General features: G+C 40.8%; 1 protein-coding gene across 1 annotated transcript in view; it reads left to right on the top strand.

Moving 5' to 3' along the window:
• Positions 1-11,345, top strand: part of PRELID2 (PRELI domain containing 2) — a 42,457-nt gene extending 31,112 nt beyond the window's left edge. Inside the window, exons 5-7 of the mRNA XM_063292363.1 lie at positions 5,034-5,139; positions 9,915-9,979; positions 10,602-11,345. Coding sequence (XP_063148433.1) covers positions 5,034-5,139; positions 9,915-9,971 — 163 coding nt within the window. The 3' untranslated portion in view covers positions 9,972-9,979; positions 10,602-11,345. The remainder of the gene's footprint in view (positions 1-5,033; positions 5,140-9,914; positions 9,980-10,601) is intronic.
• The last annotated feature ends 2,858 nt before the right edge of the window (positions 11,346-14,203 follow it).

Below are 14,203 nucleotides of genomic sequence, written 5' to 3'. Positions count from 1 at the left end.
TTGTTTTTTGTATTTATCCCAAGAACAGTTTAACACATTGTTTTGGAATTCATAGTGACCATGACAACCATGGGCCATTACCAAAATATATTAGGCCTAATGTGTTTTTCTATTCACCTATTTGATTCATTCGTTTTATCACTAGCAAGTGGGGTGGGTGATCCTTTGTTAGTGAGTTTTTCTAGTCCTGCCTTAGGCACGAAGCTGAGTGATCTTAGGCCAGTTACTCTCAGCCATAGGAAGCAGGCAGTGGCAAAGCACTTCTGAAATCTTGCCAAGAAAACTGCAGGGACTTGTCCAGGCAGTTGCCAGGAGCCAGCACTGACCTGAAGGTGCCCACACAAACACTCTTAATTTAAAATGTTGATGAATTTACTAGGATGACCAGTCAAAGCGAATATTTGTAGCTCATGGCTGAACTGTGGAGTCCTTGGTGCTCTCTTTTCTATTGTCTCTTTTGAATGGTATGTAAATGTTGTTTACCTCTATGTGTCTGTTGATGGCTGCTTTGTCTGAGTGCCAGGCTTCCAGGAATTCTCTGGCGTTTTTGGATTTGGCTTGGTTTAGGATGCTCACTAGGATGACTTAGTATTGATGACCTATATTCTTCAAGTTTCCATAGTTAGTTCTTGACCATCAATTTCAAATCTGGGTAGTGAGCATAACATCTAGGCATATTCTCTTGTTCACCTCAGCTCTTTAACTGAGAGCACTGGAATATGTGGTAATTGGGATGATGATTATAGATGGAGAAAAACTCTTTAATTATTAAATTTAATTATAAACCATACTGGGTTTACGGTATGGCACCAGCCGAGATTCCAGGGCAGGGGGGAGGGGTGGCAGTTGTCATCCGGGAGTCTCTGGTGGCCTTCAGGGGCCCTGCCCCACAAGTGGCTGGTTGTGAGACCCTGTTTTTCAAGTTGGGTGCACGAGAGCAATTGGGAGTGTTGCTGCTGTACCAGCCTCCCTGCTGCATGGCAACCTCCCTGCCTGAGCTGCTGGAGGCCATCTCAGGGTTGGCAGTGGAGTTCCCCAGGCTTATGGTTCTGCGGGACTTCAACCTGCCTTCCCTGGGGTGGGCCTCTGAGGCAGCTCGGGAATTCATGGCTACCATGGCAGCCATGGGCCTGACTAAGATTATTCGCGACCCAACTCAATACAGTGGCCTCACCCCGGATTTAGTTTTCTTGTCGGAGCAGTGGCAATGTGACCTGAGGGGAGAGTTACAGCTATCCCCATTGTCATGGTCAGATCATGCCCTGGTGGCCTTGAGATTCTCTTACGCCACCCCCCTCCGCAGGGAGGCAGGACCCATTCGATTGGTCCGCCCCCAGCGACTGATGGACCCAGTATGGTTTCAGAGGGAGCTGGGGGTTATACCCAGGGATCTGCTGCACGGTCCAGCGGAGGCCCTGGCTGCCACCTGGAATAGGGAGGCAGCTGGGGCCTTGGACAGTATTGCAGCTGTGCAACCTCTCTTGCCTCATCACACTCGATGCTCCCCGTGGTTTATGGAGGAGCTGAGGGTTTTGAAGAGGACTAAGAGATGTCTAGAGCGCTGCTGGAGGAAGACAAAGACCGAATCCAACCGAACACTGGTTAGAGCTGCTATAAAGGCTTATCTGGTGGCAATAAAAGTGGTGAACCGTCAATACTTCTCTCTTGCGTCTGCAGAATGCTGCCCAACGGCCCTATTTAAAATCACTCAATCCCTTTTGGGGAAGGTGGGTGCAGTGACCCATCTGCAGGGCCGTGCAGAGGAGTTCTTGGAGCATCTGCAAGACAAAATCGCTCGGATCCGCTCTACGCTAGACTCCAAGCGTGAGGCAGGGTCTGTGGAGATACCAAGGGATCGTACTTACCATGTTATCTGGGAACAGTTTGATCCTGTTGGACCCGAGGAAGTGGACAGGATCCTCCAGACAGTAAATGCCACCACTTGCCAATTAGATCCATGTCCCTCCTGGCTGGTGAAAGCAGCTTGGGAGGTGACATGTGGTTGGGTCCAGGCGATGGTTAATACATCCTTGAGGGAGGGGGTGTTTCCAGCTGCCTTTAAGGAGGCACTGGTACAACCCCTCCTCAAGAAACCATTGTTGGACCCTACTGTACTGGATAATTTTCGTCCAGTCTCCCACCTCCCCTTTTTGGGGAAAGTGGTTGAGAAAGTGGTGGCATTACAACTCCAGAGGATTCTGGAGGAAACAGATTATCTAGACCCTTTCAGTCAGGTTTCAGGCCAGGATATGGGACAGAAACGGCATTGGTCGCACTTATGGATGATCTCTGGAGGGAGCGGGATGGGGGTAGTGCATCCATCCTGGCTCTTCTTGACCTCTCAGCGGCTTTCGATACCATCGACCATGGTATCCTTTTGGGTCGGCTCAGGGAGTTGAGGGTGGGCGGCGTAGTTTTGCGCTGGTTCACCTCCTTCCTCCAGGGCCGGTCCCAGTCGGTGGTGGTAAGGGGGGAGAGATCCGACCCTCGACCTCTCCTTTGTGGGGTGCCGCAGGGCTCGGTTCTCTCTCCTCTCCTATTTAACATCTACATGAAACTGCTGGGCGAGATCATCCGTCACCACGGGATGAGGTATCATCAGTATGCCGATGATACTCATTTGTATATCTCCATCCTGGGTGAGGTAAGTGATGCTGTGAATGCCCTCTCTCGGTGCCTGAGGGCTGTAGGAGACTGGATGGGGAACAACAGGCTTCAGCTGAACCCTGGTAAGACGGAGTGGCTGTGGGTTAAGGGTTTCTCCATATCGGGACTTTGTCATCTTTAGTTCTGGATGGGGTTGCACTGCCCCAGACAGACCCGGTGCGTAACCTGGGGGTCCTCATGGACTCACGGCTCCTGCTGGAAGAGCAGGTGGCAGCCGTGGCCGGAAGGGCCTTTGCACAGCTTCGTGTTGTGCACCAGTTGGGCCCTTTCCTGGATCAGGAAGCCCTTCGGATGGTCACTCATGCCCTTGTTATCTCCCGTATAGACTACTGCAATGCGCTCTACATGGGGCTACCCTTGAAGAGTATCTGGAAGCTTCAGCAGAATGCGGCTGCGCGGGCTATTTTTGGCACCCCTAGAAGGGCGCACATAACACCTTTGCTACATGAGCTGCATTGGATACCAGTTTGCTTCCGGGTCCAATTCAAGGTGTTGGTTATCACCTTTAAAGCCCTACATGGCATGGAACCAGGTTACCTGAGGGACTGCCTCTTCCCCGTATCATCAGCCCATCCCACCCGCTCATGCAGAGAGGGCATGCTGCGGGCCCTGTCAATAAGAGAATTACTATCTGGCAGGGTCCAGGAGGCGGCCCTTCTCGGCAGTAGCACCCGCCCTTTGGAACATCTTGCCCCCGGAGGTAAGATTAGCCCCACTGCTTTTAGCCTTCCGGAGGAAGTTGAAGACCTGGCTCTGCCACCGGGCTTGGGGCAGGGAGGAGAATCAACATACTTGGGGTTGGCTGGTGCCTTGAAGTGCCCCTTCTACATGATGGTTGAACAGATCATAGCCATCTGGATTTTATGAGCTGGGGTAGTAAAGAAATTGTTTTGGTTTTTAATGGGATTTTATTGGAATTTTACTGTGTTTTTATTTGAGTTTTTATTGTGTATCTATTCTGTGTTGTAAACCGCCCAGAGTCCCTCCGGTTGGAGGAGATGAGCGGTGACAAATTTGATAAATAAATAAAAATAAATAAATAAAAATTAAAGATGTAGGTAAATCCAACAGAGGCCATATGAAGACTTCTATTACAAAATGGAAGCTGGAAAGATTCTTTGTTACCTTTTTTATCTTCGTGATATAATTCCATTAAACAGATTGTCTGGGTTTTTAAAGGGAGTTTTATATTTTACTTTCAAACAAAAGTCATTGTCTTATTTCTAGAACATGTGTACCCATTCACAGCCCACAATCACAAAAACTTGGCTCAAATCCTCTATTTTGGGAAACAAAATTTCCACTGATTTCTCCAAGAAGTGCTGATTATTCTATGAGCTCTTGTGAATAGAGATTGGCAAGGTTTCATGACATCAGTAGCCTTTTTCCCATTGGCCAGGCATATAGCAGCGCAAGAGACTTGGCTGCCATGACCAATCAGGTGGATTTGGTTTGTTTTTTTGGTATAGGCCTGATGAGGATAATCCAGCAAGTGCTTTCTCTTCATGTTCCTCTTTGTTGGTATCTGCCATCTCCCTCAGCCTTCTTCTGCAACCTCCACACCTGCTCCTTCAACAGAGTGACCTTTATACGCTCATACTCTGCTGCTGTGGTTTACTCAAATGGAGGCTGGTGTTTTTCCCTTCACCACAACTAGATAAGCAAAATGAGGCAATTTCTAGGTTTTGTGTGTATCTGTAATACAATTGTCTGGGTTTAAGCTTCATATGATTGGGTCTGTTTTGCATTAAATTTAACACTTGGTGGTTCATTGACAGCCAAGTAACCCCATTCTGGTCCACACCACATTAACTCTCCTTCCTCCCGTAGGCCCGGTGGAGGTGAATGCAGGACCTATTTGTAACCTTGTGACATTTTTAGAAAGCATTTCCACTTTCTTACACCGGAAGTTTGTAATACGAGATCAGATAAGTGGAAGTGTTAGTCCAATAATCATTCTCAGACAGATTTTATTAGCTGAGTGTTAACTTTTGCATTTTAGAAGATGATGATATGTTCCTGCCACGTGTCTTCATGATCTTCTTGTGTTGGTTTGCTTCAACTAATTGGGAGAATTTAAAGGAATACTTACTGATTGGTGTTAAATGTGTCTGAGGAAACATGACATGTCTTCTGTAGAATTTAGTAGTTTGTGCACAATGACAAAACTTGCATCATGGTGTCACAGTTTGCAAACAGTGCAAACTCATGATGTCACAGTGTCATAAGCTCCTTATGTATGTCTTTGCAATGTTATGTCAAATTTCATTCTTGTCCCACAGTACCTGTGTCAGTGTATTATTTTCTCTATTCTTTTCTGTCCATTGCAGTCAATGGTCCAATTCAGTTACTTTTTCATTTTGTAGGACAGAGTTTGTTCAGAAGGGAAATATAACAGTAAAAGGCACTGGACTGCTGAATTGCTTTCTGGAAATTTTTGCACAATCCTTTTTAAATCAAGGGGTCAAAAAGGTAAGTGCTTTATTTTTTAAATTTAACTTCCAGGTTCTTGACATCTAGTGTGCTTTCCTCTGTTATGTACTTTTATGACCTTTTTCTAAAACACTGGTCAATATTTTATTTTATTAGGATATATTAGTTGCTTTATACTAAAAACTGTTGAAACAAGTAGATTGGTTCAGAAGAGATTCCCATATGTGTATTTATTTAGATTAATATAATAGGTAAACAACTGCCTACATTTTATTTATTTGACGTTTTCATTCAGGCAGAATTTGGGTGAGTGCTTGAAGCAGAGTTATTCATATAAGTGCCTCATTTTCAACTAAGCTGAGCTCTTTTTAATTCATAAATTATTCCTGAGATATTTAGCTAGCGGTAAATTTGGCTGTAGGATGCTGCTGCTGCTGATTTTAAAAAGCTTACTCCAAATTCATGTATGTCCTGTACAAAGGATATTGTTACTAGTTATTGTTGCTGGCATAAAGTTGTTTTGTCATGATATCTTCCCAGAATCTAATTATAAGATTTGGTATGTATTCACCAAACATAACACATGCTCAAATATGAATATGCAAATTATAAAATTATAAGAAAAATTGAAAACTCTTGGCACAGTATATTTGAATAATGAAAACAAGTGGTCCTGGCATATTTTGGGGTTCTTTGGATAATTGTCAGAACTGGAAATAAGGTTGTGTAGATAGAGTTGGGCAACATCATGAGATAAATTGACGCTACATCAGCTCTTCTTCTTGTATTTCTTTTTATTACTTTTGATAATTTTTTTTTACCCACTTTGGTCAAGCTTATTCTGTGGATGCTCCCAAATACACTCAGAAACTTTATTTCAGTGGTTACTTGACATTCATCTTACTTGCAGATGGTTCACCTTTTCCTTTCAGTTGTTTTCTTTTTCATCCCTTTCTGTAATCATATTGGCGTAAACAAAATAAGACAGATGAGAGGTCAAAAGTATTTTCAGTCAGAAGTGCATAGATACACTGGACATGCCTGGTGCAATCTTTAAGAGTCAGAGCAAAGTCACATGATGCAGCAGATATATTGAAACTAATATGGAATACAGTTTTCCTCAGTCTATATTCATTTTATGTGAAGTCTTTAGGGAGTGTAACTTGGGATCGAAGGGAGGGAAGCCCATAATTACCTCTGGAAGAAAATATATAAGGTTTTCCTTTCAGTACAGAGATCGGTTAAGTTCCATTGTCTATGTTTGCATATAACAAAAAGCCAGGTTTTTTGAAAGATCAGCTTAGCTCATTAAATTAAAATGACAAGTATTAGAACCTCAGTTGTAAGAAATATACTTATTGGGCAGTACCGTTCTTTCAGTCATATATGACTTGCAATTGACCATTAGTGATTTTATATATTCCTTTTTTCTCTTCTTTCCCAACCCCTATATTAGAGGCAGCAATGCTATGAGGAAGAAAAGAAAAGCAGCTTTCACACTGTGAATGTAATTGATTCAGTAAATAACATGTTAAGATTCCCAGTGCAAAACTCAAGAGTTCTCACATTTGTCAGTTAGTGCTGTATTTAGTAAATGGTGGCAAACTTAATTTAGACGGATGAGCTATATTTGCCAGTTCTCACTTCCTGCAGAGATGATGAAAGCAAAAAAAAGGAGTTGCAGTTTCCAGTATTTAAAGTTTGTAAAGAAGGGCTTTGCAAGCCATTCTGAATTTTTAAAATGTGGATCATTTGGGTTATTGGTATTGGAATTGATCCAAAGTTGCCATGATTTCCATATTCTATTATGAAAAGAAGACTTTTTTAAATAAGAATTTTATTAATTTTCAAGCAAAGATAAAAGCTATGGAAAAAAAACTACAAAGAAAAGAAAACTAAAAAGGCGTGAAAACAATTTTTTTCAAAGTTACAAAGAAGTGTGACTTCTGACTTTTAACAGCAAGGATATACAAAAATTTTCCATAGTCAATCCCTTACTCTATATTAAACCAAAACCACATTACTTCTATAAATCATTCCACATTTGCACACTATAAAAATCACTAAGTACAGTTTTTCCCTCCCCTTACATTACAAGAAAAAAGAAGAAAAATTCATATAAACCTCCTAAACAACTTTCCCCTCCCCAAAGGTAACATCTGTTTAATTATTCCCTTCCCACTACTATTCTATACATTTCTGTCTACTATAATAAAAACCAAACTAAAAAGCACATAAATTGTCTGCCATTATAGTATTACTAAGTATAATGGCAGACAATTTATGTGCTTTTTAGTTTGATTTTACAACAATTTTAATGATCTTAATCTTGATAAACCCAAAACCCTCCAAGTAGACAGTTTTTATACCGTATTAATCTTAATCGAAATCATTAAAGATAAATGAAATCAGCCAAACCTTAAAAGCAATCCAGATAAATATTTTTAAACCCTTATCCCACTTCAAAATAAACCAGAGCATTTACATATCCCCACAATGTACATAGAGTTTTTTTCTTATAAAGATCGAACAGCCTAACTGCCCCCCTCAAAAACCCTGACTTCTCTTCAGGAAACCTCCCATACCAAATAAACCCTTCTTTTTCACGGTATTCTACCAGAGAATCAGTTTCACTTGTGGCTTGCAACTCGCTCTTTCCCTTAAATTTCTCCAACTCGATTACCTGATCTTTATCCAGCATTTCAACAGAAATCTCGATCTCACTGTTAGAGGAGACATTTCTGTCACTGTTAGAATCCTCAGTTTCATCCATGACATCCCTGACCAGATGACACATTTTAGACCTATTTTCCACAATATCCTGAATGCCTTGCATAAAAACTTGGTAGGAATCAGAAAGAATCTGTTTAAAATCTTAGTGGAAGTCAGAGAAAATCTGTTTAAAATCCTCCATGTCTCACGCAGTAGATTATGGTCCCCCCTAGGAGCTTAACCAGCAAAAGTCGAAGATATAAAAGACTTCCAGAATGTGTTTACACAAGTGAAAGCGAGATATGCAGGCAGTTCCCCAGGGAAAGTAGAAGCAGAAAGCTGAAGGGTCAAATCAGCCGATTCGACATGTAGGAAAATGCTAATATCTTCAAATTTGGTACAGAAATAACAACAGGGAGACAATTATTTACTCTCAATCCTCCTTAATATTTGGAAGGAAAACAAGGTGCAAAACTTAAAAAGAATTTTTTAAAAAAGTAATCCCCAAAATAATGATAAGCACCAAGAGAACCGGCTTCTCCTTGGTGTAGAAAGCCTCTCTTAGGGTAGACGTACTTAAAAAAATATATAAATTGGGTGATTTAGAAATGGGGTGGCTGGCCTTAGTGTCCCTTTAAGGCTACAGTGCGGCTTGGAAAATGGTGATGTCCCCGCCTCTTACCAGTCAAATGCGAAACGCTGTTTGCGATCTTCTGGCTCCAAGCAGCCATCCAGAGGACAGATGGGGTGATTCCACGTGTTTTTCTTTTTCTGGAAAAACACTCCTGGGCTTCAGGAAAACCCTCCTGAGCCCCAAAAAACTGCCGCGTTGTCAGCTCCACCTGCTGAGCCCACAGGCACAGCTGTTTAGTCCACCATGTCCCCACCAGAATTCCCCATGAAAAGAAGACTTGATGGTGTAGTGAATGGCTTGAGCTGCCAATTCTTGGTTATGTGTGCAGATGTTTCTCTTACCAGAGAACAGAGAGATCCCAATTAGTGTAGGAACTTGATCTGTAGCCACTGACATCCAGATCTGAAAACAAACAGAATACAGTAAATTCTAGAATCAAACTATAGGTAGTCCTCACTTAATGACCATTTGTTTAGTGGTAGTTTGAACTTATGTAGGTGCTGAAAAAACTGACTTGTGACTGCTCCTCACACTTCCTACCGTCGCAGCATCCCCATGGTCACGTGATCACGATTTGGGTGCTTGGAAACCGGTTTGTATTTATGACCATTGCATGGTCACATGATTGCCAGTTTGAACTTTCCTGGCCAGCTTCTGGCAAGCAAAATCAATGGGGAACCATGTGATTCGCCTAACACCTGCAGTGATTTGCTTAATGACTGCTGCAAAAAAGGTAAAATTGGGTCAGATTCTCTTAATGACTGCTTCGCTTAGCAACTGAAATTCTGGTCCCAATTGTGGTCATTAAGTGAGGACTACCTGTACCAAATTCTGAATGGCATAGTGGACGTTATACCAGTACACTGGTCAAAATTGCAACAAGCTATAGCTTTAATTTCCAGTTAAAAGAGATCTGATAAATCAGTGCAAACAAATAGTACAGTTTTATTTTCACAGTATTAAAAAAGAAAATATATGAGGTGTGAGCTTATACGCATAATTCCACACACACACACCCTGAAAGTTTTGCATGTTGTGACCAAAAAGGCATTCAAAATTACCAGCCAAAAGCCCACACAGTCTGTTCAGGAAATGTTAAGAAGTACTAAAAAGAATATTTTCTTTAGGAACTTGGAAGTTGCCTTATTGACTTGTTTTCTAGGTAGATCTGTAGTTCCATTTGAGAGCCACCTTCCCAAAATCTTAAGTTGGCGTGGATAGGATTCATAGAATGCCTTGTTGTTCCACCGCTTTCTCAAAACTTTTGTGAGTTTTCATTGGTTTCTATTTTTCCTGCTTTGCAATCAGTAGACCATCAGTGAAACTTGTAAGAGGTTCAGAACAGTAGGGCTCCAAGGGGTGACTCTAGCTGCATTAACGGGAGCTTTGTAATTATATTGGAGTATGCATATCAATATTTGTAAAATATTTAGACTTCAAAATGATTTTGTATGTGATGTTTTTACAGAGTATTTCAATCATGGAGAGACTTCTGCAAGACCAATTTGGAGGGCCTGTTTTATAATGAGAAATGTGAGTGTATATATGACCTGTTTTATTCAGTGTAATAATTAACCAAGAAAGTTAAAAGGTTTTATTCCACTGGCATCACATTTCTGTCTGTTGCAGAAACTCATTTGATTCTGAGCATATTTGAAAACTCTAATATTCGAATTCTGCATGTACAAGAACTTTCACAAGTTCTTTATGACTCATTGTATTATAGAGACAGCCTGAGCAGCCAGAAGAAGAGGTGGCTGCTTTAAGAGAGGTGCTTCTTTTGGGTTCCCGTGCATAGTGAAGCATCTCATTCCAAGGCTTTGTAGAGTCATACAAGGTTTTGCTTGCCCTAGGAGTAGTGCTTGAAACATTTGGCTAAATTCTAACAGCAGATGTTGCCACATAAATAGTCTTTTATGTTCGTTCCTATAGCATTGTGTTCTATGCAATCCATATGTATAAATATCCCCCTCCCAGCCATGTTTAAATGAGTTATTCTGGAGTCAGGCGGTGCCAATATGCATATACATATACATATACATACATAAAAGTAATCTCAGTGCTTCTAGAAAAGACAGTAAATGGCTATTGATTGGTTTGTAATTAATATTTTTCTAGAAGATACTTATTGCAGGTATTTTCCTTTACCTTTCAGGAGGAAGAGTCTCCATGTGTCTTAAGTTGATCCACAGCAATATATCCTTATTTCCAGCCCTACATTTTACTGAAGTTAACTCTGTGGGTTGCTTTAATGAAGAAGAAAAGATTGTTCAAAAGAAGACAAGGGTCTACAGTCTTCCCTAAGTAACATAAGTGGAATGACATATTTGAACACTGTGTGCTCCAAAATGATCAGGGAGAACGAAATATTATTTTGAAAAATGCATCAATGTGTACTTGTTCTCTGATTTCAAAGATGTAAATATTTATAGGAAACCATCCGTTTGAAAAATAACCCCCAGATCTTTGGTTCTAAGGAAAAACTTACTAGCCAAAAGGAATAAGTGTTTCCTGTATTTTAATACATATTATTTTGTCTGACAGAATATATTACATGGAAGCTGAGATAATTAAGAGATGCTGTAATTTATACTATATGATCACATAAGGACTGACTAAAGAATTGACTTTTTAAAATATATTCATTGTTCTGACATATTACAAAAGTTGTAAACATTTGCAAATGCTATTCATATATTTTGGATTGCCAGTATAGCCCTGTAAAATGTGATCCATTCCAAAACATTACAAGGTATCCAAGTTTTTAATGCTTGGGATTTTTAAAAAGTTTCTATCTTAATACTGAATGGGAAACCATTTTTATATTGTAAACTTCAAAAATCAGTGATAATATTTAATTAGTTGGCTTAAAGTACTGTTTGATGAAATGGAAGATTAACTTGAGGACTCCTGTTATTTATACCTACCTTATATTTTTGGTTTTCAAATAGTGGGTATAAACAGTCTGTCTGAAGTGTGAAATATATTTCATAAAAGTACATAAAGGTCAAATTCACAAGATTGTAATGGATCTTAAAACCCCGTATAGACTAGTGAGGATATCATGCCTCTAATAAGCATTCACATATCTACATATATTCTACATACAGTTTCTCTCACTATTGGGATATTAAGTAGCTGAAGTGCCAAGAGACAGTTAATATATCCACCCAGAACCAGCAAATTAATTGCATTAAATAAACATTGTCAATGCCAGAGATCTGGGTGATGCTTGGTAAATATTTGAGTTTGGAATTATTTAAGTTTTGGTTAAATAAAATTACGTTCTGGAGAAATAGGGAGGATTATGTTGTTTTGACGTACAGTTATGTCCTTTTCAACCTGCAGTTTTATTATGAAGATTGCTGGAGTAAATTTACATTTACCAAGCAGAGCAGCTCCATTGGGTCATTTTTAATTTCCTTCAGCAATGAGATGGCCTAACCATTTGAACAGCTGTTGGACAGCTGGCTAATGGGTCCAAAAGTGTGCCAACTGCCTGCTTCTTGCCTACCCTTCCTCCTCTCTTTTATTAAACACGCTGAAAACAGGATGGATGTTTGCAGCAATATGAGTACCGAACAACAGTTGAGGCAGTCCTTCTTTCCTGCTGGGCTAGTATTTTGCCCCCATTTTTCCATACATGAACTGGATATTCACATAGGGAGAAAGCAGAAAGATGAAAATTAATGTGCATTTTAGTTGTTACAAAGGCAGGATTGATATATGAATGCTGCTCTTGCAGTTTATTGAAAGTGCTGAAGACCAACAAAGATCCCACTTACATATACACACAAACATACACACACCAATCTCTAATTCCTATATCATACTATTTTAGAACTTAGTAGTAGTAGTTTTGAACCCCCAAGGAAGTTGCTAAGAATTACTTCGTTAAATGGATGTGAAAATGTATCATTGTTGGACCAAACATTCTGGGTGTTGTCATTTCACAGTTACAGTAACTTACAAATTAGCATGTGCTTTATTGATAGCAAGATCTGTGTGAGCCAGCTACTAGAAGGGCTAGCCCAGTTCTGGGCTGTATTAGAAGAAGCATTGTACCAAAGATCTCGAAGTTGTTAGTCACCTCTACCACACCTGGAGCACAGCGTATGATTCTGGGCATTGCGTTTCCAGAAGGATTGACAAGTTAGGATAGGTTCAGAGGAGGGCAAGAAAATTGATACAGTGATTTGACATGCCCTGTGAGGACAGGTTGAAAGAACTTGGGATAATCGGACTGGAGAAAATGAGGGGAGACATCTTAGGGTTCAGGTACATAAAAGTGTGCCATAGAGAAGATGGTCAGGAACAATTTTCATTGCCATGAAAAGGTCCAGAAATAATAGGTATAAATATATAAATAAGTATATATAAATAAGGGATGTAAATGTGGGGGTCTGGATGGGAAACAACAGGCTTCAAGTGAACCCTGGCAAGACTGAGTAGCTTTGGGTTTTAGGGCCTTCTGGATCTGGGACTTTACTATCTTCGGTACTGGATGGAGTTGCACTGCCCCAAACAGACCTGAAACACAATCTAGGGGTCCTTCTGGACTCACGACTCCTGCTCAAACAGCAGATGGCAGTCGTGGCTAGGAGGGCCTTTGTACAGCTTTGTGTTATGCACTAGTGCCCATTCCTGGATCATGAGGCTCTGCTTATAGTTACTCATGACCTGGTCACCTTCCAAATGGGGCTGCCCTTGAAGAGCATCCAGAAGCTTCAACTGGTGGAAAAAGGCAATGCGGACAGTTATGTGTGCCCCTAGAATGGCACACATTACACCTCTGCTCTGCGAGCTGCATTGATTGCTGGTTTGCTTCCAGTTCAGTTCAAGGTGCTGTTTTTGACCTTTAAAGCCCCACATGCCAAGGGACCAGGTTATTTGAGGGACCGCCTTTCCCAGGATACATCTACCCATCCCAACAGGTCCAGCAGGAGGGCCACATTACAGGTCCCATCTGCTAAAGAATTCCATTTGACAGGAACCAGGAGGCAGGCCTTTTCTGCCATGGTACCTGCCCTTTGGAACATTCCCTACCTTCCCACCTCTGAGGTGAGATTAGCCCAAAGCCTATTGACATTTAAGAAATCCCTAAAAACATGGTTCTTCCAGCAGGCTTGGGGATCCTAGGGAAACGGAGCCCATGAGATGGTTACATTGTGTGTAGGATGCTGGTCCATTCTCCCACAGTTTTATTTATATTGTTTATTTGTTTTAACTGGTTTTATTATATACCTCCCAGAGTCATGTCTGTGAGATGGGCAGCTATATAAATCTAATCAATCAATAAACTCAGCTACCTAGATTTCATTTAAATACAAGTAAAATCTTTGTGATGGTAATATCAGCCTACCTACGGAAATTCTGAATTTTCCATCTCTGGAGGCTTCTAAGAAGAGGCTGGATAGCCACCCAAGTGGTTGCTTTTTTCTGCACATTGGAGAAGGTTGGACTAGGTGATCCTTATGATCTCCCCAAATCCAGAATTCTATTATTCTATGTGAAAAGATTTTCTTCAAATTCCTATCTAACGATCTCACTTTAGTATAATTCTTGCCAAAGTACAAACCTCTGTTTTCAAGCAGAGTGCTTTCCCACCATACATAGACAAAATTCCAATTCCTGGGCCAACTAAGTTGACCAAAGCTCTACTACCTACTAGTAGTGCTCTAATTGCAGCATCTAACTTAATACAGATATGAGGAAATGGTATCTGTTAATTCTTACAGATTGGTTGCAATAGATTAC

The sequence above is a fragment of the Candoia aspera genome, chromosome 2, assembly GCF_035149785.1.
Source record: "Candoia aspera isolate rCanAsp1 chromosome 2, rCanAsp1.hap2, whole genome shotgun sequence".
NCBI lineage: Eukaryota > Metazoa > Chordata > Lepidosauria > Squamata > Boidae > Candoia > Candoia aspera.
This window is presented reverse-complemented; position numbering and strand designations above follow the sequence as displayed.